The sequence below is a fragment of the Rhinopithecus bieti genome, unplaced genomic scaffold, assembly GCF_001698545.2.
Source record: "Rhinopithecus bieti isolate Rb0 unplaced genomic scaffold, ASM169854v2 scaffold_42745, whole genome shotgun sequence".
Taxonomy (NCBI): domain Eukaryota; kingdom Metazoa; phylum Chordata; class Mammalia; order Primates; family Cercopithecidae; genus Rhinopithecus; species Rhinopithecus bieti.
The window spans coordinates 1,878,080-1,903,665 of NW_016819184.1; the positions used below are offsets into that span (position 1 = coordinate 1,878,080).

At 43.6% G+C, this 25,586-nt stretch overlaps 1 protein-coding gene across 1 annotated transcript; it reads left to right on the plus strand.

Moving 5' to 3' along the window:
• Positions 1–8,321: 8,321 nt before the first annotated feature.
• Positions 8,322–25,384, plus strand: CLRN3 (clarin 3). The gene is made up of 3 exons (XM_017858739.1): positions 8,322–8,713; positions 17,508–17,687; positions 22,950–25,384. The coding sequence occupies exons 1-3, from the start codon at positions 8,485–8,487 to the stop codon at positions 23,219–23,221; spliced, it is 681 nt and encodes a 226-aa protein (XP_017714228.1). The 5' UTR covers positions 8,322–8,484; the 3' UTR covers positions 23,222–25,384.
• The last annotated feature ends 202 nt before the right edge of the window (positions 25,385–25,586 follow it).

Below are 25,586 nucleotides of genomic sequence, written 5' to 3' on the forward strand. Positions count from 1 at the left end.
ACCCTTTTCCTCTAGTTGATTTTAAAATCTCCTTATCACTGTTTTCAAGAAATTTGATGAAAATGGTCTCAGTGTTGTTTTATTTTATTTTATGTATTTATTCATTGAGATGGGGTCTTTTACTGTCACCCGGGCTAGAGTGCAGTGGTGTGATCATAGGTCACTGCAATCTTGAACTCCTGGGCTCAAGAAGTCCTCCTGCCTCAGCCTCTTGAGTAGCTGGGACTACAGGCATGCACCACCACCATGACCAGCACCTTCCATGACCTGCTTCAGATGATTTCATAATGCATTGAATACCCTCGTGTTCCTCACTCAAAAATCACAGGACTCTCAGAAATATCTACACTTTGGCAAAAGGATATTTTCCCTCTAACTTGAGAAATTATAAGACTTATGACATAAATCCTTTATTTCTCACAGTGAAGTTCATGTCAATAATCCACAGAACATTATCACTGGTGGAATGATTTATTATTCACCTAGTTTCCACCTGGTACATAATTTCAGTTTGCTCTTGCAATTGAGGAAAAAGTTGGTAATGAGACATAATACAGCACTAAGGAAAGCTCTCCTAAGAATGAGATACAGGTATTTATTTCTTAGCAGTTACTAAAGCACAATAGAAATTTAGTTTTTACATATTTCATTTCCTAAAGCATGGAAGTGAGGGCTTCGTGTTCTAGAATGTTTTCAACTTGCAGAGGCCTCTTCATCACAGGCTCTGACATCACCTTCCTTTTATGCACACCCAGACTCAGTCTGCCCTAGCCCATCCCTTAGGAAGTCCCTGTTCCGGGTCAGAGTCTCAGGCTGCCTCTTACTCTGAGGAGAGGGGCAAGATAGTCCCCATTGCCATGCCCTGTGCAATTACCAAGCCTAGTTAGAAAAGGTCCTTGACTGCATGGAGATTCTGATTAGCTAAGAGCTTATGGAAGCAAGATCATCGATTCTGCCTCCCCAAACTCAGAATGAATCAGCAGTAATCCTAATTACAACACAACAAGACCTCTCCCTGCTTCTGTCCAGCTCTAGGTGTGTAGGTGTGTGGCAGCATTAGAGCGAGTAAAATGCTGAGAGATTTCTAGGGGAGAGGCATACGATTCTTTCTTGCAATAAACTTGAAGCTGAGAGGATAAAAGTTCTGAATGAGGATCCAAGTCCATGAACTTGGGAGCAGAGCCAAGAGAAACGCAACCCAGAGATGCAGAAAGAGCAAAATGATGTCCTGGAAACCTTCTTGGAAGCCCTGCATCATGTCACATGAAAGATTTCCCTTACCCCAAACTTCTGCGAGCTTAAACCAATCTGACTTACATGCTTTGGCAAAGATCTGTATACTTTTTTCCCTCCTGGATGTATTTAGAAAAAAAATGATAGAAAACCATCCAGTCAAAGAGTGATGCATGGAGAAGCTAAGACAAATCACCCCAGATAAGGTAAGAAGGATGTCAGGGGAACTCACTAATCATGGATTCGTATAAACCAATGGTTGGATAGAACTGCTCATGTTAAACTAAGCCAGATGAAAAGAAATAACCTAGGATTTACCCAAACAAAGGAGAAGAAAAGAAAGGGTAAATACACCTCTGGCTGGAAAAACATCCAATCCAATGGGATCTACCCCAACATAGCAGAAGAAAAGAAAAGAAAGGGTAAGCACACCTCAGGCTGGAAAAACATCCAATCCAATGGGCGGAAGCAGTTTCCTCTGCATGTATTATGCTATGTAAGAACTTACTTATAATAAGAAGGATTCAATTACACAAGGGACTAATAATGAGATATAAAACAACAGAGATAAGTTAAAAGAAAACTTCAAAGAAACCCAGTTGAGACTCCAAGCCATATAACTTAAGATTTAATACATAAGTTAGAAAAAGTTTTAGCTAAAAATGAATTATCATTGTGGAAGAAAGTCACAGTGAATCGACAGCAAAAATATAAAGGGAATAAAGCAATTACGAGAGGGTGGATAGTGGATATGAAGGTCAAAGACAACCAAATACGAGGATAACTGGTGTGTCTGCAAGTAAAATTTCAACAAGTGGAACACACAATTTAGAAATATGACACAGAAAAATGTTTCTGTAATAAACTAAATATGCAAATTGAAAAGAGAAACTACATGAAAGGAGAATAAAATGAACCAGAATAATCTAAACAAAATTTAGGTGGGTATGGCTGCACTTCACAAACAGACTCTTGTAACTGTGCTATCAGAGTAACTCAGTCACATACAGACAGAAAAAAATATGGCTGGCCTCAGACTCTTCAACAGCAACATTCAGTGCAAAAAGACAATAAAGTGGTAGCTACAAAATTCTAAGGGAAAGAAAATGTGACAGCTGTGTGGTCATTCAATGAAGGCTGACTACCTCCTTGGACTGTGATGGAATAAGAAGGCCAAAATGGCCCTATAGTCTTAAAAAATTAAGACAGAAAATAATATATGAAGGAATGGTTTCTATAATAGACATCAGACATCAGGCAGCACAGGGCCATGATTCCTGAGATTAAAGAAACAAATGAAGTAAGACTGACAATTGCCCCAGGAAGTTTTCAAGGAGGAAATTTCCAGGTTGTGGTGCGGAAGGGGAAACCAAAGAAGCCAATGGTCTTCTGGAGTTGAACAGAAAGAAACCAAGGTTTGAGGGGGCCAAAGTGCTAGGGTTGGTGGTGAGTGCTGGAGAGGAGAGAGCTGCAGAGAGAAGCTGTAGAAATCTAGAGGGATCCCTGGAATCATTAATTGAGTGCTGAGGCACATACCTCAGAGGAAGCTATGGAGACAAGGCAGGGAGCCATGGCAAAGCCGAGTAACAAAGAATTCCTGGAGCTTACACAGGACTGGAAAGAAAGATCTCTTAATAGAGAATCCAGAAAGAGACCCACACAGATATTGTCATCTGATTTTCAAAGAAGACGCCAAGGCAGTTCATCAGGGAAGGGATAATCTTTTCAAGAAACCAAACTGGGATAACATCCTAGCCACACGCATAAAAATGAACCTCAGCCCTTACCTCGGATCATATACAAAAATTGACTCGAAATAGACTATAACCTTAAATATAAGACCTAAAAGCATAAAATTTCTAGAACAAAACACAGGAAAATAAATCTTTGTGCTCTTGGATTAGGCAAAAAATTCTTAAATATAACACTTAAACCATATTCCATAAAATGGAAAAATTGGTAAGTTAGACTTCACCAAATTTTAAAATTTTGCTCTTCAATGATGCTGTTAAGGAAATGAAGAAACAACCCAGATACTGGAACAAAATGGTTACAAGACATATAACTAATAAATATATGATATATGTAAAACATATATCTAATAAATATTGTATCTTGAGTGTAAAATATAAAGAATTCTTACAACTCAACAAAAAGAAGACAAATCAATAAGAAAATGGACAAAAGATGTCAACAGAGGCTTCACCAAATAAAGTATATGAATGGCAAACAAACACATAAAAAGATGTCCAATATCATTAGTATTAGGAAAATGCAAATAAAAACCACAGTGAGATATCAGTAAACACTCATTATAATGCCAAATTTTGAAGGACTTATAATAGCAAGTGCTGGTGAGGATATGGAGCAACTGAAACTATCATACATCTCTTGTGGGAATGCACAGTAGAACAGCCACTTGAGAAATCAGTCTGTCAGTTTCTGATAATGTTAAATATACACTTACCGTGTTCCAGTAATATCTCTCTTATTTATTTACACAAGAAAAAGGAATCCGGTATCCACACGTAGACTTGTACTCGAATGCATAACAGCTTTCCTCTTAACAAATAAAATATATCGATGTAACTGGAGTCTACCAAAATGTCCATCAGCTGCTGACTGGATCAACAAATGTGTGTCTATATCTAGATGAATCTAAAAAATAAAGGCAGATACAGAAGACTACTTGCTATAATATACCATTTTTATGAAATTATAGAAAAGCCAAAACTATACTAACAGAAAAGCAGACCATAGAATTGTAACTTAAAGCAATATTCCATGTAAAATAACAAACATTTTCCAGTGCTAGAGAAAAAAAGGGCTTTCTCCTACATTTATGGTGGGATTATGAATTGCAAGCCAGTTTGGGGTCAATTTGTATTTAATATAATAAATCTAAAAATGTCTATCTGAGTCAGCAATTCTCCTGAGATTTATTTTAAGGATATAGTTAATGATCTGTATTCAAGCAAATTTATATAAGCAAAAAATGTAATAATATCCAAAATGGCCAAAATGAAACATTGTTAAATAAATGAGGGTAAATCCATTAAATGGAATAGCATAGAGTGACATAAAATGTTGTAAGCATTGATTATAAATTGTCTACAAATAAAATCTCAATAAAACCATAAAAGTAGGTATTTTAAGATCACGTTCTTTGATTAAAAAGTATAGAAAACTAGAAACAAATAACCAAAATAGAAATAATGCTATCATACAATTATCTTACAGAGTTTGTCCTCAACAAACAGGAAATAAAAAAATGCAATTTAAAGATGTTAAATGCCAATTTACATATATAAAAACCTAAGGAACCTAGCCAAAGATATATATATGTGTGTATATATATATGTGTGTATATATGTGTGTGTATATATATATAGAGAGAGAGAAATATTCATGGTTTTAAATATTTTATTAATGCAAAAACAAAATAAGAAAATAAAACATTCATTTCAGAAAATTAGAAAAGGAAAAACAAAATAAAAGACAGCAATAGAATAGCAGCAAAGATAAAATTTAATATTAGAAAAAGACCCAGAAAATGAAACAAATATGCAGTAAGGAGCAGAGAAGACAATAGAAATTCCAGTTCTAGTAATTTCCTGAGTTCTCATTGTCACCTCGCCTTGGGTAATGTGAAATAATACTGTATCTTAAAAAAAAACAAATCACTTTTCTGTTTCACAGAAACTTCAGTTGATTTTTATATGTAAATAGCCTTAATAACTGTTGAGTTAGGATACCAAATCCAGAAAGTATAAAGTATAAGACTGAAATATTTGGTTACATAGACATTTTTAACTTGAGCCAGTAAAATATCTACACATAATGTTTAAAATGTATAAATGTATAAATATGATTGAAATGCAAATAACAAAATGAATATATATATTCAATGAATATATTTCGATATACATGTATATATCCATAAGATACACAGAACTGACAAAAGTTTACTATCTTTACAAAAAATCATGAATAAAAAATGTCTCTATATAATAGATGAACCAACATCATAAACAGAAAACTGCGTCAGTAAAAGTACACATGGGCAATAAGCTTATTAAAATATAGCAACTCTAACTGACATGTAAAAATCAAATAATGCCAACAAGCTACTTCTTGTCTCCCAGCTTGTGAAAGATTAAAAATACTAGCAATACTATGCTGTGGGGAAGCTGTGGAAATTGGGAACTCTAATGCAAAATGCTGTTGGTAGAAATTTAAATTGGGACCCACTTTCTGCTGGTGTACACATATTTTTTGTTGACTCAACAATTCTCCTTCTCAGAATTTATCTCAAGGAAATCCTAGAAAGGTTAGCAAGGTTGAACATAAAAGGAGTATCACCACATCATGGGTACAACAGTGAAAAGCTGGAAACAACCTCAACGTCCACCAAAAAGGGTTTGTAGAAATAATTTGTGGTTGCTTTGTACAATGGTAAACTGATCTATTGACATGAAAGGATTGCCATGGCAATTTGTCGAAATTTTTATGAAGCAGATTAAAAAATAGAACATAGAGTAGGACTCGGTTTTATTATAAATGTGTGCATGGTGCTACACCAGATGTTTGTCTCCTCTGAAACTCATATTGGTGAGTTTCAGTGTGGCAGTATGGAAAGTTGCCACTTTTACGAGGCAGTGGAGTTCTGAGGGCCCTGCCCTCATGAATGTATTAATTCTTTCATGGACTAATGGATTAATGGACCAGTGGGTTTTCTCCGGAGTGGGACTGGTGGCTTTATAAGAAGAGTAAGAGAGACCTGAGCTAGCACTGTCAGCCCACTTGCTATCTGGCCACCACGATGCCCTGTGCCACATCGGGACTCAGAGTCCTCACTAGCATGAAGGCCCTCACCAGATGTAGCCCCTTGGCCTTGGACTCCTCAGCCTTTAGAACCATAAGAAATACATTTCTGGCCGGGCGCGGTGGCTCAAGCCTGTAATCCCAGCACTTTGGGAGGCCGAGACGGGCGGATCATGAGGTCAGGAGATCGAGACCATCCTGGCTAACACGGTGAAACCCCGTCTCTACTAAAAAATACAAAAAACTAGCCGGGTGAGGTGGCGGGCGCCTGTAGTCCCAGCTACTCGGGAGGCTGAGGCAGGAGAATGGCGGGAACCCCGGAGGGGGAGCTTGCCGTGAGGTGAGATCCGGTTACTTCACTCCAGCCTGGGTGACAGAGCGAGACTCCTTCTCAAAAAAAAAAAAAAAAAAAAAAAAAAACATTTCTATTCTTTATAAATCACCCAGCCTCGGGTATTCAGTTATAGCAACAGGAAGCTAAGACATGAAGCTATCGGTATGAAAGTCTTTGCCCAACTATGAACACAACTACTACTTCTAGGATAAATTATTTATTATATTTACTTTCTTCTTTATTCTTGCCAGTTCCATTTGAATACATTTTTGTAATGGGCCTATATAATACAAAATACAATAATAAATACAAAATTATTTTCCACATTAGGAATAGAACCAGAAGGAACTAACTACTGAAATTCTGTCCCACCCTTTAAAAGTGTGGTTACAAATAATAGACTTAAATAGAAAAAAAGTAAGTTTTCCAATAATATACCTGTTTTGAGGATGTAGGAAAGTGTGCACCTTCACTGTGTTAAGGGCATGGCGGGTGACTGGTATCTTTTTCTAATGAGTGGCTGGGCAATGTGTAGCAACAGCTTCAGTAACATTCACAGACTGACTCACTTCTAGAAGTCTAAGCTAGGAAATAATCAGAGATATGGACAAAGGTTTATGCATAAGGATGTTCATGCATTGCTCTTCCTTAATCATAATTTTGAAATAGAAACAACATAAGTGTCCACAGCAGTAGAGTATGTGTGTACGTATCTCCAATAATTTATTGAACAAATGTTTGCTGAGTGTCTTCTCTGGGCCAGGCTCTTTGAGAGTCCCTGGAATCCAGTGGTACACAAAACAAACATGTCCACCTCCTAGAGCATGTCATCTAGTCACAATAACGGAAAAGACAGATGATCAGCTAATTCCACAAATAAGTTAGGTGTTAATAAAGAAAAGTAGAGGATGAAGTAATTGTGTTTTTGGCCATTAAAAGTAAATGCAACTTTCAATGGCAAAAACTGCGATTACATTTGCACCAACTTAATATGCTATTACTAAATAATCAAAGAATACAGTAAAAAGTGGTATGGAAAACATGCTACGAATGAAATGATCTTTTAGCCAAATGGGAGAGTTTTTCTTAAGTCCAGAAATGACCATTTATAAACTATTTACCACTCAACAGAGTGGATACAGATATAATGACCGAAAGCAAGAACGTTCAGAACCACCTCTATCAGAGTACTAAAAAGTGATAAAGATGAAACTTCTCAAGATATAATTTAAATAATACACAAATATGATCCAATTTGAAAGAGGAAGTTTGGAAGCCATACCTCTCTGATAAAGTCTAAAAATAGAGAGCTATAAAACATAAGGAGGTGTAAGCTTTTCTCTTTCCACTCCACTGTACACTCGACAAAAGGCTTACCCTCCTTAGGATTTCCTCTTGGAACAATTATAAGAGTCAGATCACCAGTGAGTAAAGAAACTGAGCAATGCATAGCAACAACTTCAGAAAAATCCACAGACTTTATCAAACTTCTAGAAGTCTAAGCAAGGAAATAAGTGGAGATATGAACAAAGGTTTATGCCTAAAGATATTTGTGTGTTCTTTCTCAGTCATAATTGTGAAGTTGAAACAACATAAATGTCCACAATAGAGAAGTATATGTTTACATATTTCCAATAATTATTGGAGAAGTTGGGATTTCATGGTTGTTGTCTGCTAGACTCAGCAACGCTTTGGGAATACAGATCCTCCACACCCTATTATTTAGGAATTCTACTCCTGTCATGATATGGTAGGCTAAACTTGCTTCCATGACACTTGGCCAAGGATTATAAATTACTTGTGTGATTGAGGAAGTCCCTGGGAAGACCATACCCACCCCTTGTTCATGCTGGTTGGCTGTAACCATAGCAGCCTCTTACTCCAGACCAAAGTTCAGCTATTGTAAATTTTATGACCATGTTCAGAGTTCAATGTCCATTAGCATAACCCTTCCTTAGGAAGAGTGAGATTTTATATTTGACAACAAAGTGTTAGACTCTATTTCTAAGCACTAGACTTCAAATGATAAGGTCCAAAAGTGTTATAAGAAGATATTCATTTTTTTGTCCTAGAGAACTTATTTTCCTGTGAAAATGCCTACCACAAAGAAGACATTGATGTTCTTATCAAGCTTTTTCACCAGCCTTGGGTCTTTCATTGTAATTTGCTCTATTCTTGGGACACAAGCATGGATCACCAGTACAATTGCTGTTAGAGACTCTGCTTCAAATGGGAGCATTTTCATCACTTATGGACTTTTTCATGGGGAAAGTAGTCAAGAATTGAGTCACGGACTGGCAGAACCAAACAAAAACTTTGCAGGTAAATGACAAACTAATTTGAATGGGTATCGTGAGACTGAATTAAGGTTTATGTCATTCTATATTTGGGCCAAATAACCATTCAAAAATAATTTCTTTGTAAGTTTTGGGTTAGGCTGACGATGCAAGTCTAATAATACAAGATAATTTTGGAAATTTGCCATGCCATTATTTGAGCTTCCTGAGTTCTGCTTGTGTATATTAGTACAGTAGTCTAAATCATTCCAGCAGTGCTGATATTTAAATAACACCTACCAAGTTGATAGACAAGTAAATAAGTAAAAACATGTGACAGCAATATGGCATTGAATAGCCAGTAGGAATGCATGTTTTAACTGTATTGACCGGGTTTTTAGTTGGACCCACAACCTCTGTCTAGAATTTCACAAGTGGCATCTATGCAGGAAAGAGCAAAATGGGAAATTCATTATCTCTGTTTCTCAAGTTCGTTTCCTTAACTGATTTGAATTTACCTCCAAAATATCTAATCATTGGGAATTATGTTAAATTTCCATTAATTTATTAATTGTATATTTGATAGGAATTCCTAAACTTTTTTCCCTGATTTCTTATATAATAATGCCATCCTCTCAATGGAAGAAAATTAAAAGTTCATTGAGAATAATAAGTTGATTTAGCTACTTATTTGACTTTTGAAGTTTGATACCTACCTTCATGTTTTCTAAATTTAAAAACATTTGTAAGTTATGTAACACATTAAATGGACTTTGTTTTGAACAAAGTTGTATGCTAGTATTATACAGACATTACCGGGTATCAGACAGTCATTACCTTTTGACTTATAAATATGCATCATTTTCTATCCTATACACATGTAATGTTTAGTCCTTGTGTAATACATAAAGAAGTTTGAGTCCTGGACACTAGCTCTAGGTTCTAGCTCTAGTGTGTTTACGACTTTGTTAATGAAACTATTTTCTTAAATCCAAAGCAGCCTGGTTGTGTTCCCAAGTTATACATTTGTCATTTAGATGTTAGCAAAAGCAGCGTCTCCCCGGGCATTGCTATAGCCTTTCAGGGACATCTCCTCTGGTGTCAACCTCAGCTTCCCATAAGGATGGGGAACATTGGCTTTCCAGCAACTTTCAAAGACTCAGTCATGCCTTCAGTTATGTCAATAGCATTTTGAAAACCAAAAAGTGTCCTGAAACCTCAGACACATTTAAAAAATTGTAAGTAAGAGACAAAACCCACCAGTTTTTTTTTGGTTTCCATATGGTGTCTGTTTGGAACCAGTTGATTTCCAATTTGAGATAAATGGCTTCAAAGAAAGCATCAACTATCTCTATGCACGGAGACTCAGAGGAGGCCAGGATGGGTCATCAGGACCTGGCTCTAAAGCCCTGTGAGCATGGTGATGTCAGAGGACCAGAGCAAGCACTCGTCAAGGAGAGCCCTGAAAGGGCCCAGGGACAGGTAGGTGCGGCAGCCTAGGTGAGAGCACAGTGAGGCAGAATATTTGCCTTCCCTTTGCTGGATCTCTACTTTCAGTCTTTGTTACTGAGGAGCCACATTCTGACTTTCCGCAAGTCACTGCCCAACCTCCCTGTGCTGAAGAAGGTGAACCGCCACCCAATTAATGAAGGTGCTGCACTGTCACTCTGGTTGACACCTAAGGACTCCGCAGAGCCTAGGGGGTCTTCATTGCCAATGATTGTAATAATCGTTGAGCTTGAACACCTGTAAGCAGTTCTTTCAGACAGGGGAAAGTCATGTTACTGGAATCTTCAACTTGTGGTGGTCAGCTGCTAACGATCCTGGGACACTTCACCTGGGAGCAGCCCTGCAGTGTGCACAATGAGACGTGGGTGCTCTCCTATGGTTTCTCATGGCCACCCGGGGCTTCTTTCAAATCAGAAACCAACCGTGGGCAGTAGAATCAAATCTGTATAAATGCCCCTTTCTTGCCGAGCAGTGGTGGACTCACCGTTCCAATTGAGAAGTTGACCACATGAGCTTCTTGGCTAGGGCGAGGTCACATCAAGAGTCTCCCAAGAGTAATAATTATTGCAAAGCTCTGCTATGTTTCTGCACGGTATTTATCACATTGAGCCAATTTTGTCTGTAGATTTTGAAACAAAATAGCAGAAGGAAGCAATGATGGCTGATTTCAAAGTGCCAAAATAATTCAGCCAACATTGGTCAATCTGTGGGAAAAATCGTTCTTCAGACCTGGTAAGGAAATTCTCCAGTGTGGAACTTGGAGGGTGCAGGCAGCTCAGGCTGACTGGCTGCATCCTGGTTTGCCCAACATCCAGATGAAAAGTGACAGGTCCTGTATGTCCACCTGTGAGCAGGTTGTCTTTGCTACTCCCAAAGTTCTGGAGATCTGATTTCTGTTCAAAAACACTTCCCTGAGCAGCTGCTGCATGTACGAGGGGCTCAGGAGACTGAAAGGAATTGCACGTGGTTCCTGGCCTTGGAGGGCTCACCATCCAGTGTGAGAGAAAGACCCTTCCTCAGTTAAAATCAGTGCCCTGCACTCACTGCTGGGGCATGGTATGTGCAGGTCTGCATGGAAGCAAGGGTTTGGGGGGAACGCATGTCTGCAAAGCCCCATTGGAGGACAGAATCCTGAAAAATGAGCTGCTAGGAGGTGTAATCTCACACTGTGGCCACCCACCTCCCTCTCAGTTCTGGATCTTGGGTGCTATGTAAAAGGAAGTCATTCCTTTAACTCTGTGTTTTGCAAATGTGGTCAGGGTCCGGAAGCACAGTGTGCTCTGTTTCCTCACACTGGCAATCATGGCAAGATGAGTCATTCACATTTAGGACACGGAATTCCCGTGAATGTCATTTCAAATATTACTCACCCTACGCGCTGACCAGAATGTATTTTTTACAGAATCATTTTGACAGGAAAAGTTTCTATGATAGTTTGTTGTTGTTGTTGTTGTTTTGTTGTTTTTTGTTGTTTTGTTTCATCACCCAGGCTGCTTCACACCCAGACTGCAGTGCAGTGGCGCCATCTCGGCTCACTGCAATTTCCACCTCCTGAGTTCAAGCAATTCTCGTGCCTCGGCCTCCCTAGTAGCTGGGATTACAGGAATGCATACCACGGGTGGCTAAATTTTGTATTTTTAGTAGAGACAGGGTTTCACCATGTTGGCCAGGCTGGTGTCAAACTCCTGACCTCCAGTGATCTGCCCACCTCGGCCTCCCAAAGTGCTGGGATTACAGACATGAGCCACTGCACCCGGCAAGATTTTTCTTTTCTTTTCTTTTTTGAGACAGGGTCTTGCTTTGTCGCCCAGTCTGGAGTGCCATGGTGCGATCATAGCTCATTGCAGCCTCTACATCCTGGGCTCGAGAGATCCTCTTGCCTCAGTTTCTGGTGTAGCTGGGACCACAGGCAAGCACCACCACACCCAGCCACTTTTCTGATGTTTTGTGGAGACGGGGTGTCACCAGCCCAGGCTGGACTTTATTATGAGAGATATTTCTCCTCTTGTGACACTGCACTCTTTGTTCTCGGTTCCAAGACCAGTCTGATTTGCAGATATGTGGGACTTTGAGCAGTCACGTTGCCTGCAGCGGAAGGTAGAATCACCTGGGATGCGGCATCCCCACCCGGACCAGATGAATAGCAATCTCTGCGGGGTGAGGCCCTGACCTGCTCGTTTTTTTTACATCTTCCCAGGTGATCCTAATTCAGTGTTGACAACAACCAAGGGCAGGCACTAGAGTGACAGGCATTGCTGTACTGGGTATTGTTTTTTAAGTCCTTTGGATGTGACCCGCTTGAAATTAAATTAATTGATTGGCAAAAGCTCTAGACAACCTTGCAAAGGAAGCAAGGCAGACTGAGGGAAAGCTCGGCTCCCGGCTGGCCTTTCAGTGCTGCATCTGGGTCAGGACCCACTGCAGCTGGCGCGAGTCTCTCCCCACCTGGCACTCCCCCGCCCGCTAGTCTCTTCCTTTTCTCCACCGACCTCCACGTGTTCTCAGGGAGCTCAACATTGCACCATTAGTCCAGGCTAAAAATAATTAGAAAAATAAATCTGCTGCAGAAACTAATGAATTGCAAAGAGAAGAACAAATGAAGTTTATTTCTCCAGAATTCATAAAGAGCCCCCACCTTACTACTCCTACCCTGTCCGCATAAGGAGATTCTCCTGGAGAGCAGTGTTCATCATCTGCCCCGAGAGATGTAACCACACTGGGAGGGGGAGAGTATAGAGGACAAAAAGGGTGCCCGCCCAGGCTCAGGCCACTTCTCCCCAAGGAACCCTGGTAACTTTCTGAGAGGCTGGGGCACCAGCCTGGGCTCCCTGGGAGAGCTACCAGGTCACACTTGGAGATCTGTTGATAGAACGAGCTCCTCCCTCAGTTACTGGGCGCTGCCCTGTTCGGGCTCCCTGGTGACCAGGTGTTTACGGAGGGAGTCACGGTAATTCCCACCCGTCCACTCACAAAGCCATGGGCTCTCCCTTGATGTCCGAGGACTTACCGAAAACCAGAACTCAAAAGGCAGATAGCAAGTGGGGCCTGAAGGGTTACATTTCCCTGCATGGGGAGCCCGGATGTCCGGATGGCTCTCAGCGGCACCCATTATCCACTGCCCAGCAGCACGTTTCTGCCTCCCAGCTGCGGGATCTGCGGGTCAGGCGCTCTGCTCTGTGGCCACGTTGTTCTTGGCTCTTTCCTGGGGCAATCAGCGTCAATTGTGAGGTGGCTTTCCTGATTCACACGCTTGCCCCCTAAAAGGAAGAGAAAGAACGGAATGTGTTTGCTAATTTTATAGGCAGAGAGCAGCTGTCAGATGCTATGTAAGTTTATTGTCATGTCATTCTTGATAACTTTCCCTGAATTTTCAGCTTTTATTGTCTAAGTTCTGAGCCAGGAGCTGGAGGGGAGATAAAGCTGTCAGACCTGTGTGGCAGGAAATTCAGAAAGCCGGAAAATAATTTTAAAATCCAGCAGTTAGAATCAAGATGAATTGTCACCTTAAAATGCAGAAAATATGAGTCAACAGGCCCCAAATGACTCCCTTTGGAAAAATCACATCGTTAGACCTTACCAAAAGTCACAAACAAAGCTAAATTCAATTGTCACTTTCTAATTTACTCTGAAAAAAAAAAAAAAATGGAATGTGAACCATTTACCAATGAATATCCAAAACTGCTTTTACTAAGTGTGTGAAGCAGAAAATACTGCAAGCCACTTCAGGGGCCTTGGACACAGCTTTTAAAATTTTAAAATTTTTATTTTTGTTTTAACACTGAAGTTTCTATTTTCTAGTTAAGTAACCAAATTACTTCTTATTGGTTACCAAACTTTGCTAAGGAGTGAGTTCATTCAGTCCCCAGCAAACTTTGGGACAGACCCCGGAGTTTCCCCTTTAGCGTCCAGGAGGAGCTGGCGAGTGTGGAATGGGAAGCGATTCCCCTTATGGTGACTCAGCAGTAACTCAGCTGCAGCCTCTGACCTGTCCCCCTGAACAGGTGTGTCCTACATGCTGTAGCTTTTTTTCCTCCTCTCCTCCGGTGTCATCCTCTATTACTTTCAAATTAAGTGTGTGCTAAATTGTAGCAATATGAATCCTGCATCCGCTGCACCTCCACAGTGAGCAATAGGCAGAGGCAAGAGACGTCACCTGAGGTCAGAGATGGGAACCATCCCAGCCCAGGTGGCCACATCCCACTCACCCAGAAGGCAGGCCCAGCAGGTCCCACCCATCCCCGCCCAGGCAGCAGGCAGTGGCTGGCATGACCCATGCCCCGCTAGAGCTCTTCCATGGGATGCATAGCCCAAGACTGTGCTGAGAATTTCACCATGCTCTATGAGTTATTAGCAGAAATTCCAAAATAGTCCAGTCACCATTGAGCACAAGTAGGCTGTACCTGTGCGAGCTGGACTTTGCTCACGGTCCCCAGTTCCACTTGAGGAGCAGAATGTTCCCTTGCCACGGTGGTGAAGCCATTGTCCTCATGCCACTCAGCTGAGGCTTGCCTGGTCGTCTCCTGGTCTGCTCCCTTCTCCCATGGGTTTTCAAGGGACATGCGGCCATGCCAACTGCTGTGAGGCATATCCACCTTGCCCTCCTCCTGCCCTTTTCTCTCTCCTCCCCTTTTCTTTCCTGCACTTTCTCACCCTCCCTTGCAGCCAGGGCCCTTGGGTTACCTGTCACTGCTGCTTCTGGGGCTTCTCCCACTCCTGGTCTAGGAGGCTCTACCCCAAGACCCGCGCCACTCAGGATGCCCGCTCTCTCTGGATGAGGGTCTTTACCACAGGACCCTTTTGCCAGCAGCCCCTGAGGCAGTGTCTCAGGCACCCGGTTGCAAGCTGCCGGCCACATCTTCATGCCCACTGTCTGTTCAGTGGGAGGAAACTTTTCTTCCTCATAGAACACTGCTGATTAAAAAGCCAAAAAAGAAAACAATAGTGAACAGATAGAATTAAGAGGTTCAAAAATGGAGTGAGGATGTCATCCTGTCCAAGGGGAGTGTCGGGTCTCACTGGGAGCCCCGTGTCTATCTGGCCATGTGTGGTGGCTCATGCCTATAATCCCAGCACTTTGGGAGGCCCAGGAGGGAGGATCACTTGAGCTCAGGAATTGGAGACCAGCCTGGGCAACATAGTGAGATCCTGTCCCTACAGAAAATTGTTTAAAAGGCTGGCCATGGTGGCTCACGCCTGTAATCCCAGCACTTTGGTAGGCCAAGGCGGGCAGATCACCTGTGATTGGGAGTTGGAGACCAGCCTGACCAACATGGAGAAACCCCATCTCTCCTAAAAATACAAAATTAGCCGGGCATGGTGGCGCATCCCAGCTACTCGGAAGGCTGAGGAAGGACAATCGCTTGAACCCGGGAGGCGGAGGTTGGGGTGAACCGAGATCGTGCCATTGCACTCCAGCCTGGGCAATAAGAGCAAAACTCCAACTCAAAAGGAAAAAATTTTAAAAAATTAGCTGAGCGTGGTTGTGGTGGCACATCCTGTAGTTCCAGCTACTCCGGAGGCTGAGGCGGGAGGATTCTTTGTTTGAACTCGGGAGATCAAGACTGCAGCGAGTGATGATGTTGCCACTGCACTCCAGTCTGGGTGACACAGCAAGACCCTGTCTCCAAAAAAAGAAGAAAAAAAGAGAAAGAGAAATAGAGTCACAATAAAGTATGTGTAGCGGGCCAGGCTGTCAGGACTTTGCAGTCACACCCAACAAAGAATACTCCAGAGATGTGGGCTGTTAATCATGTTGGGATTTATATCCCTCCTCAAATATTTGGAAAGGCTGCCAGGCAGGAAAGGAGCAAGTGAATTTTGTATGATTCCCAAAGGAGAATTAAGACCCCTGGGTTGAAGTTGTGGAGATGCAGATTTGGGCTCAGCATAAAGACGAATTTTTCAATCATTACGGTGATGCGGGGAGGGAAAGGGGAGGGGAATTGGTGACCCCTCCCATGGGTGCCCACAGCACCCTGGGGTCTCCCACCTCCCATGCCTGTTCTCTGAATTCTTTGTAACACTCTGGTTCCATTAGGAACTCCTTGACCTTCGATCTGTGGGCATATGCTGAGGGAATACCACCCCTAGGCCCAGGAACCAGAGATCCTACCTGGCCTTTTCGCTTTCTGTTCTTTCAAGCTGCTCCAGATAAAGATGTGAGGTCTCCAAGGCTCTCTCCCTGGAGATCAGAGAAATCAGCACGAAAAGAAAGAGACTTTCACTTGTTTTGACCCACCTGTTCCCAGTGATGTTGCTGTGGCCTTACTGTGACTCGGAACTTTCTCCCAAATCACTTTCTCCCGTGTCCTGGTGACTTTCGTGGAACTTCCCTGTAAACACTATTTAATGTACTGGCCTCCTCCACAGGGCCTCACACACCCTGACAGCCCGTGGCTGGGCTGGGCTTACACCACCCCTGTGGTGCCTGGGCCTTGTGTCCTCCACAAAAGAGCAGGTGGAGGATATGGCTGGTGGGGGTCAGAAGCCTGCAAAACCAGGAACCCAGGACTGACAGCCAGGGCACCTTTGCTTCATTTTATGAGTGTCCTTCTATGCCTGGAGCTACTCTGCACTTAAGAAATATGCACATTTCATACAATGCTGTTAGGATTCAGAAGAGTTCTCCTTGGAAAGCAGAGTCAAGGCTCACTCATGGGCAAATTCCCAGCCGCCTCCAGCATTGGAGCCCTGTGGGCATCGGGTCCTCTCTGTCTCCAGGAAAGTGGAGTCTGAAGTAGGACTCACACCTCGATTTGCACCAACAGAAGTCATTTTCTTATGTCAGCCTTCAGCTTCCACTTTCCTGGTCACCTTTCTTAGCCTTTTCTCTGCTCATGCCACCCCTGACTCATGGAATTACTCCAGACACCACAGGGCTTATGGGATTCTCACAGTGCACAAGTTTTCAGGGTGACCCGCCCTGTGAGTGCCTCCAAGTGGAAGCCGAGTTAGTGCTCAGAGCAACAGGGGCACTGATGAAACTGTGAAAAGCACCTTGGCAAGGACAGGGCCTGAGCTCATAATGGGAAGGCTGGCCAGCCCTGCTGCCAGTATCCAGGAAGGCAAACTCTCTCCTAGGGGACTTCAAAATCAGGCTGAATATCCAGTTATCTGTAGTGTCGCGGTTATACCCATCCAACCACTGATTCAACAGCCAGCCCCCTGTGGGGAAGGCAGGTCTTGTTCTTGCATGACTTGGAGGTTCCTGATATCTCTGCTGACATCCAACAACTGCTAACTCAAGTACCTAAGAGGGTAGGGTGGGGAGGAATGCCAGCCAGAGCTGGTATTTGCATTATGTGCTATGCACTCACAAAACATTGTTTTAGTTTTAGGGATACTGAATAATTCTTCCCAAAAAACTCTGCATTTGGTGACTATCCTGTTCCTGGTCCTGAGTTTGCTCACGTCGCTGCTGAGCTCTGGGTTTACCTTCTACAACAGCATCAGCAACCCTTACCAGACGTTCCTGGGGCCGATGGGGGTGTACACCTGGAACGGGCTCAGCGGTGAGTGGACCTGTGAGACTCGGTGCTCTGCAGAGGACCGCATCCCTCTTGTCCCCGCGTCTCCGCCTCTCACACACGCATGAACATACAGTCACGTTTACACCAAGAAAACTATGAGGACCTCCCATGAGCTAAGGGCTGGGGTTTATTTTGTCAATCCAAAGTGTTTATGAAGCATCTCTGGAAATATAATTCTGTTTTAAATGCACTATTGGGGAGGCTTATAACAAGCCAGCCTTTGCTTTTGAGACTCTAACATAGGAAGTCAAAATGCACAAAAGTCAACAAAATACTGATTGGGCTCCTGCCATGTGCTTAACTCCAAGTTAGGCTCTGTGTGGCATATAGAAGCACACACATGTGAATACACATACACGTGCACACACACATGCACACACACACATGCATACCCACACACACAGGAACACACTGGCACACTGTTCCTTCTCTTTCCTCTTCCACATGACAAGAGTCCACTTAGTCTCCACACACGACATCTCTGCATGCTTGTGCCACAGAGCCACAGAGCCACAGATAATGGCACATAAGAGAATCAGGGGGCAATACCTTTCTTGTGGGCTACCTATAAGTGTTGCTGGGTGGTGTTGCTTGGTTATTTTATTTGTTTCATGGGTGTGGTGCTGGGAGGATGGAGCCCAGATGGGAAGTGGGTCCCAGCTTTGACTCGCAGTCTTTTCGCTTTCACTGGGTTTTGCCAGGGCGCTGCGGCTGCCCATCTGCCCAGAGCAGGGCTGGGGAAGTGCCTCTTTGCCCTGCTCAGCTGCCTTCAGGGCCTTGCTCCCGCCAGGCAGCCAGGTGTCTCCTGTTCTTTCCCTCTCTCCACCATTGCAACTGGACCTTGGGAACGAAGCCTGTCCTAAGGAAATGATTTCTGAGGTGGCTTCATGTAAGCTTCAGGTGACACATTTTAACACAGGCCTGAAATTTTCAAGCATAAGAAGGAGGCTCTGGATATCAGACATGTCAGGAAGCCTCAGAGGAGGGGCTGAGAGCAGCATCATCCTGTCCCTCCATTGAGTGTCATCCTTACCATGAGGCAGATGCAGGTGGCTGGAGGAGGCCAGCAGCTCCATGCCATGGAGTAGAGGTGTGCTGAGGAATATGAACAACTGGCTCTCCAGTGGGGAGAAACACAGAGAGAAAAAAGCCCTGGTGATTGGAATGGTGTAAGCACAGCCACATGGCCGTTTTCAAACTCCCAATGTGAGATCACTGACGTGGAGTTGAGATGTAAAAACTGGCCCCAGCATAGCACAGGAGCTTCGGAAGAGATGCTTTTTAAAATGGAAAAGCATTAAGCCAGGACTACAGGTGGGCTGGGTTGCATTACATAATCACACCTCAGCTCCGAGGATCTGGGGTCAGGCTGGTTTAACCACATTCATATATGACTGGCTCTTTCTTTCTGTGCTTGTATTGCTTGGTGGTAAAAACAAATAAATCCCCCAATTTAAAGGGCAGCCACTATGGACGAGGCACAACAGTCCTGTAGAATGAATATCACTGCTTCTCTTTCTTAGAGCAGAGCTGAGTGTCAGAGGTTAAGGGACTTTGTTACAAAATCAGATATACTCACCTGTATGCCAGAGTCCTTGGCCCAAGCTACTTGCATGATGATGGTTCACCCCTGTCAACCAAAACCAAAGGTAAACCAACTGGTAACCATGGCCAGGGCAAAGAGATAGATTATTTTTACTTTTGCTGATGTAACTAAGAAAGCACGAGAAGCAGTGACTTCAGACACAGCTCGAGTTAGGGTCTTGGCCTGTGTGATGAGGACTGTTTCCTGCCATTGCTCCATCTATTGGAACCCTCAGTGTTGACGCCATCATTCATTAATTGGCTGGATCAATCCTCTTGAAGATAAGATGACTGCTGGCCACTCTGGGCTCATTGCTGATGGTGGCAGCCCCAGGAGAAAAAAACTTCTTATTTCCTTCGAATTCAGAGAAAGTCCCAGGCTACTCTGCACTGGCATAGCCCTTCTCCCATCCCTTGACCAATCTCTGTGGCCAGCAGGGTTGAATTCCCCAAGCCATCCACTGATTGACTAAGGCTACCTGCCCATCCTGGAGCTGGGGCTGGAGTCGGCCCTTCCCCAGCCGCAGGGGTGAGTAGAGAAGGAAGACTGCATTCCTGGAGGGAAAACAGGTGCCAGGACCAGAGTGGAGAGCCAGGTGTGGCGCCGGCCGAACAACAGGGGCCCAGCATTGCTGTGTCTGCAGCCTGCAGGGTTCAAAGTCTGCCACCTCTTCCACAGGCTGTGGCTTCCACATCTCTGCTGCTCCACAGCGGAGTATGGGCTGGCTTTGCATATAACACAGGCCTCATGCATGTTTGTGAATAAAAACAGGGGCCAGGCAGCCTCCCCATAGCCCTGCTTACTCCTATCCACAAAGAATTATTGGACGGAGAGGAAATTCCTGCCACCTGCCTTTCCTGGCTCAGGGGCAAGTTCTAACACACAGAGGGAGGCTGTGAGGTGGGCAGAAAACAGCCTGAGAAGTTGATGTGGAAGGAGCAGCTTGTGTTCTGCTGCCCACCTGGGAGAAGGCCTCGGCACAGCTTGGCTTCCTCTAAATGCCCCTTGAGGCCTCTTGACCCTAACGCTTTGATAGGCCTGACTTTTGGCCAAAGTAGCCCTTTGAGGGTTCCTGATTTTCTTCACAGGAGCTTTGAGGGTTGGAGAACTTACTGAAACTCTCAGTTTCAAGGAGGCTCAGCCTGCAGAAGGGCTTGTGTACAGAGAGGCCTTAATTCTTGCCTTGGGTCACGGCGGTGGGAGAGCACGATCAGACTGACTTCTGGGAGTCCTGGGGCCAGAAGGAATCGCTCCAAACCCCTAGGGGCTGGATTTGAACAACCTCTGCTTAGCCAGCAGATGTTGGGTAGGGAAGGAAGTGGGTTTGCTGGCTTGTTTCTGATAGAAAGAAGCAGTTTCTGCTTTGAGGAGACAAACAGCAGTCTCACTTCCTAGGTTCCCATGACCTCTGACCTCAGTCTACCCTCTGCACCACACTGACCTGATGAGGCTGCATCCTGACCTCAGGGGATAAAGTTGTCGACTGAGAGCAGCTTGGAGCCAGAGAGAACTTTGCAGACCGCCTGTTCCAAATACATTTGTGTCTCAACTGAGGAACCCAGAGAGCAGAAAGGGATCAGTAGGTCACGGGGCCCGAGGGTCACAGGCCAGGACAGAAGCCACAGTCCATGAGCCTTCCGAAGCTCCTCATCTACCCCGGGGCTTCCTCCAGCCCTGTAAGTCCTTCTGTCCCAGAGGCTGGAGAAGCCTGGCAGGTAGAGGCTCTGGGCATCTCGTCACTAAAGGGGACTCAGGTTGGCATTTTGTGTCTGTGTGTCAGCCCCTCCCGGTTCAAATCAAAGTTCTAGGCAGCCCGCTCTGGAAAAAAGCATTTAGCCTATATTCATCCTGCCCCTTTATGATTAAGCTTTTATAAGAAACTTCACAAGAGGAGAATGGAAGATAATTAAAGCTGTGAGGCACCCGGAGAGCTTCAGAGGGCCAGGGCTTTTGTTCGGACAAATTATTAAGAAATAAAACCATTATGTTGAGGATGAAGGTCTGTCATCAAGGAGCATTTAAAACATTCTCCTCATACAAAGCCCCTCTAATTAAGGCCTTTTGAAGGACCGTTTGGAAGGTTTCCCTAGGTGTGGGTTATAGCAGGATATGTTTGATGTCCACTGAGTTCTGGGTACATGGCGGCAGACAGAGTCTCAAAGGGATTCCGTGGCCAGGATCCCCTGGCGGCCCCCTCTGCACATCAAACCTCACTGGGTGAGCCTACTCACCAGTCTCATCACAGGCTCTGGAACACAGGCATCCTTGTCCTCCAAAACCTTTCTTTTAACAACTTTATTAACACATGAGTCACACACCATGTAATTCACCCATTAAAGTATACAATTCCATGGTTTTTTGTATGTTCTCAGACATGTGCAAGCCTCTCCACTGCCAATTTTAGAATCTTTTGATCATCTTGAAAAGAAACCCCATGCCCATTAGCTGTCCCCCTCCCAGCCCACTTCCAGCCCTCGGCAGCCGCAAAAGCCCTAATCTACATTTTGTTTGTTTGTTTCTATCTCATCCCCTTTGGAAGATGAGGAATGAGGCTCAGAAAGGCTACATGACTTGTCCAAGTTCACCTAGCTGGGATTTCCAATCCTGAACTGACTCCAGAGCTATGTTCTTTTAATTCGACAAAAATGGCTCTCCCAAGTCTGTACTGAAGCATGTTCTTCAGGGCCGGGCACAGTGGTTCACACTCAGCACTTTTGGAGGCCGAGGCAGGTGGATCACTTGAGTCCAGGAGTTCGAGACTAGCCCGGGCAACATAGAAAAACCTGATCTCCACAAAAAAATGAGCCAAGCATGGTGGCATGTGCCTGTAGTCAGCTAGTCAGGAGGCTGAGGTGGTAGAATCAATGGAGCCTGGGAGGTGGAGGTTCAGTAAGCTGAGATCATGCCACGGCACTTCAGAGCCCAGGGGACAGTGAGACCCCATCTCAAAAGAAACAAAAAAGAATGTTTTCTAGTAGAGGATATTGTGAAGAATAAAAAAGGGAAGACAGAAACGTACAATAAGTTCTATTCTCTAATGAGTTTTGTAAAGAGATCCCTCCTGATTAGACACTCTTGCCAGTGGCATCATATGCCATGAGATTCAAGCTCCTGGGATGGCATTTTTGTGGCTCACAGGGCAGCCCAGTCTCGGTACCCAGTTCTTAGGACCCTGGGACCTCTCCCCAGCAGCTGAGCTTGTATCTCACAGTCCCAGATGCTCCAGGCCCACTGCCCACCCAGGGTCTTTGTTGAGGCAGCGTCGTCCATCTGTGATGCCCTGTCCTTCCTCAGCTCTTCCCAGACCTCCTTATACAGCTTCTTTCTGAACTGTCCTATTCACTCATTCATTCAGCACACTACTGCATTCACCACCTAGGAAGTGCACTGTTTGGTAGACCAGTTGCACAACTACTTCTGAAAGTATTTGAGTCAGCACGTTTGTTGTTGGTCATACACAGCCCTGCACAATCTTTAGTGTTCTATGCCTAGACATCTAGTTTGTGTCTTACAATTTTGTATCTTCTCCCTAGTGCTTAAAAGAGTGTAAACTCCCGTGCAGATATTCAATACATACCCACAGATATGTGTTCCATAAAGATAAGTGACATTAAAAACTGTATCACCATGCCATGCATGAAACTCCATCTTCTTTTCAGCATCCTTCGTTTTTGTGACCATGATACTGTTTGTGGCGAACACACAGTCCAACCTTCTGTCCGAAGAGTTGTCACACATGCTTTACCCGACAACCGCCAGTAAAGGAACAACCCACAGTTACGGATACTCGTTCTGGCTCATACTGCTCGTCATTCTTCTAAATATAGTCACTGTAACCATCATCATTTTCTACCAGAAGGCCAGGTACCAGCGGAAGCAGGAGCAGAGAAAACCAATGGAATATGCTCCAAGGGATGGAATTTTATTCTGAATTCTCTTTCATCTCATTTTGGCATTGCATCTGTTTTACATCAGCCCTGAGTAGTAACTGGTTAGCTTCTCTGGACAATTCAGCATGGTAGCGTGACTGTCATTTGTGACAGTGTTTGTGTTTCGTGACACTGTGTTCTTCGTTGATGCTGTACTCCTGAAAAGTTTCTCCCACAAGGTTGGGGAAAATGAACGGGAAGTATAGCCAGTCTGTGTGGCATTCAAAGCAGTGGCATCATGACGAGCGTAACGACCCTTCTGACCTGGTCTCACGATCTGAAATAATAAAAGGTTGTGTCATGTTTCTTTTCTTTGAGTATCTCAAAGCACTTCAGCTCCTATGATCTCATTCCCCTCAGGAGGGACCAGGTATTTTTATTCTACTCTATGCATGAAGACTTCTGAGAACAGAAGGTTTCAGAACTCACCTTTCCAGGACCAAGTGCTGGAGGCAAAGAGAGACTTTGGAGTAAATGACTTGGTTCTCTGGACCCTCAGTTGCTGGCATATTCAAACCCAATGGTGGGTAAAAGTGATTATATGTGATCCTCAAACACATTTTTGAGATTCCAAGATGGGGTTTGGGTCAGAAAGAGAATAGAAATGAGAAGATCAGAGAAAGAGAAAAATGATAGCCCTGTGGTCTATATGGTAAAGAGGCTAAACATTATGTTTTTGGTTTAATAGGATTGTGGTGAATTCAGTCAAAATGGAAATGAAGCATTGCAGCAAGTTCTAGCAACCACCGTGTCAACCAACAGCCTTAGTTTCTGTGGTGTAGACCTGGGTGTGGCAGGTCTGATGGGAGTGTGTCATCCATCAGCAGGCTCCTGCCCAGCCAGAGACTGAGGGAGAAATGGGTTGGAACACCGTGGCTTGCAGGCATTCATTCTTTGAGTCAGAGACAGGGCAAACGTGGAATGTGGGCATGGGGTAGGGTAGCCCTTTGAGAACAGATTGGGTGAAACTGGTTCCCGGTTTCATGAGAAGCCAGTGGGCAACCAGGAAAAATTTTTAAAGGCAACAGAATGGATCTGACCTTCTTTCCAGTGGATTATTTTCCCAGAAAATCACTTTGAGAATCTTTTGAGCTTGACTAGTTCACAAGTTAGCCAGGTTGAACACTGATAGGGTTCTGAAATGATCACCTTGCATGTCTTGATGGGACTAGGGCCAAAAGGAGCAGAATTCCCTGGGTGTGATTTGCAGAGCAGCATCTCTTTGGGCAGAAGAATATCTCATTTATGAAGCTACCAGGGATTAATGACCTTCTTACTCATTATTTTTTTAACACTGTCTTAGAAAGAATATTTTTCATTTAAGAAATACACACAGGATACCTGCGATGTGGCTAGCACAGTGCTAACTAGGGTGTCTGCCCCCATAGAGCTACTGTTGGACAGTCAAGACAGCTATTCAGAAAGCAATTGCTAAACTCCATTTAAAAGAGGTACTTAGTCAGAAATTGTGCTCATTTGTTGAAAGGTCAGTTCTCTATCACATTGTGCCCTAAAGTCTTACTTATTCAAAGTTACTCTTAATATTAAATTTGAATGTATTTGTAAAAATCTGATCAACAGTGAGCATTTTCTAAATTCTTTGGATCTAGAAACACATTCTTTGAAAGCTTGCATTTTATATCAGATTCTAATAATGTGAACAAGTAATGAAGAGGAAACGGCTATAGATAACAAACCCGCAGAAACAATTGCTAAATAGGCACTCACATCGTGTGTTTGTGTGAATGATTGTGTATCGTGGAAAGAGCACTGCATTTATTCACCTCAGCATTGGAACAGAGCTCGGTTTCCTTAGGCGGAAACATGTTCTTAATACTTATATCACAAATGACCTTTAAAACATGGGAAGCAGGTAAATGGAACTCTATTTCACAATTTGGGAGACGAAGAGAATGGTTTCCTTTATGTGTTTAAAGGCAGAAGATAATGAAACTACACATTCAAAGTCTGTAGAAATGGCTTTAATGCTATTCACAAGCACAGGTGGGTGTGTGTTTCACAAGCACAGGTGGGTGTGTGGAAGGGTGAACACCTCTATGCCTCAGCCTACAAGATGGGTGGATGGCATAGTGAGGCAACAATTCATTACACAATGAATAGTAATTTGCTGCTTTAAAACGACTTAATAAATGGACATTGTTTTACATTTGGTGAATGGATTCGCCTGAAGCACTATTTTGAAGGGGTGTGAACTAGTCATATTATGACCCTTGAAACACTGTATGACTCTAATGAACCCACATGGTCTTGTTATGATGATCTGGGTTACAAGGTTTATCCATATTTGCAAAATAAGTAAGTTGTGTAAAATACATGCTCTTCGTATAGTCTATGATGATAACTTTA

Coding starts and splice junctions, on each gene's coding strand:
- CLRN3 (XM_017858739.1), top strand. CDS start 8,485: ATGCCTACCACAAAGAAGACATTGATGTTCTTATCAAGCTTTTTCACC. Junction 8,714..17,507: donor ACCAAACAAAAACTTTGCAG/GTAAATGACAAA, acceptor ACATTGTTTTAG/TTTTAGGGATACTGAATAAT. Junction 17,688..22,949: donor CACCTGGAACGGGCTCAGCG/GTGAGTGGACCT, acceptor TCTTCTTTTCAG/CATCCTTCGTTTTTGTGACC.